The sequence below is a fragment of the Sphaeroforma arctica genome, assembly GCF_001186125.1.
Source record: "Sphaeroforma arctica JP610 unplaced genomic scaffold supercont1.6510, whole genome shotgun sequence".
Lineage (NCBI taxonomy): Eukaryota > Ichthyosporea > Ichthyophonida > Sphaeroforma > Sphaeroforma arctica.
The window spans coordinates 654-1,638 of record NW_014034048.1 but is presented as its reverse complement, the minus strand read 5'-3'; the positions used below and the strand labels follow the sequence as shown (position 1 = coordinate 1,638).

Here is a 985-nt window from a genome sequence, read left to right as displayed (position 1 = left end):
TATACAGTCACTATATATATGCAATATCAGCCTTGTATGGGTACCTATAAGACATGATTTGGTTGGAAAACAACTGATTTACTGGAGAAACCACTTTCTTCTATTTATTTTATATTATCTGGGTAGGACTGGGTATACCCAATCCTCCTTGTATACAGGTCTACGTTCTTTTCCAATTACATAACTACTTCTCTTTCTGTCTACTATTCTTGTAGACCTATTCAGTATCACATTCAACCCCAATTTTGCTTGTTCAATTGTATTCTTGGAAACACTTGTAATCCCCCACGGTGCATGACGGATCTGATTGCGCTTGGATATGAGCCAATACACCCCCCTTCCGGGGTACAGATAAGCTGTTCATGTTTCTATCGTTTGCAAACCCATTAACAACCCCACATAGCCCCCCAATTCCCGCCATAGATTTACACCTGGGATACACAAAGCTCCCGGTATTGCCCGGGCAAAGCTTGCTGCTCATTAACTATTAACTGGAAAAATTCTTATGTACTATTCAAAATCGGGAATACTCATTTTATTTCGTATTTCGCAGGCCCATGCACAGCCATACATGACCCCCCTTCCGGCAATGAAATTGGATCCTGGACATACAGTGCTGACACACGGGCGATTCAGTTTGCTGTCGAGTAATCCGAGCCATCCCGATAATTTGCGGAAACTATCGAAAACGAGTATACCGTCACAAATGCCGAAGCTAGGCGGGGGCATTGATGTGGAAGGTGGCGCTAGCAGTGTATTGGGCAATAACAAGGTAGGGTGAGTGTATGTAGCAATTGATGTACGTGAACATGTATTTATGTATTTAAACAAGTATCCAAATATGTACTTGAGTAGGTTTTGACGCGGTCGTGCGAGTGAGTGAGTGTATAGGTCCGCACACGACTGAATGCGAAAGATGATGGTCATTACAGCCGGCATATATATATGTGTGTCACCTGTACTAGCATCTCGCAGTCAGGTATAC

At 42.9% G+C, this 985-nt stretch overlaps 1 protein-coding gene across 1 annotated transcript; it reads left to right on the top strand.

The window, feature by feature from the left end:
* Positions 1–589: 589 nt before the first annotated feature.
* Positions 590–777, top strand: SARC_15658 (hypothetical protein; the record flags this gene model as incomplete). The annotated part of the gene is made up of 1 exon (XM_014290226.1): positions 590–777. A coding segment is annotated over one exon (188 nt), but the record flags the coding sequence as incomplete, so codon positions are not given.
* Between the last annotated feature and the right edge of the window lie 208 nt (positions 778–985).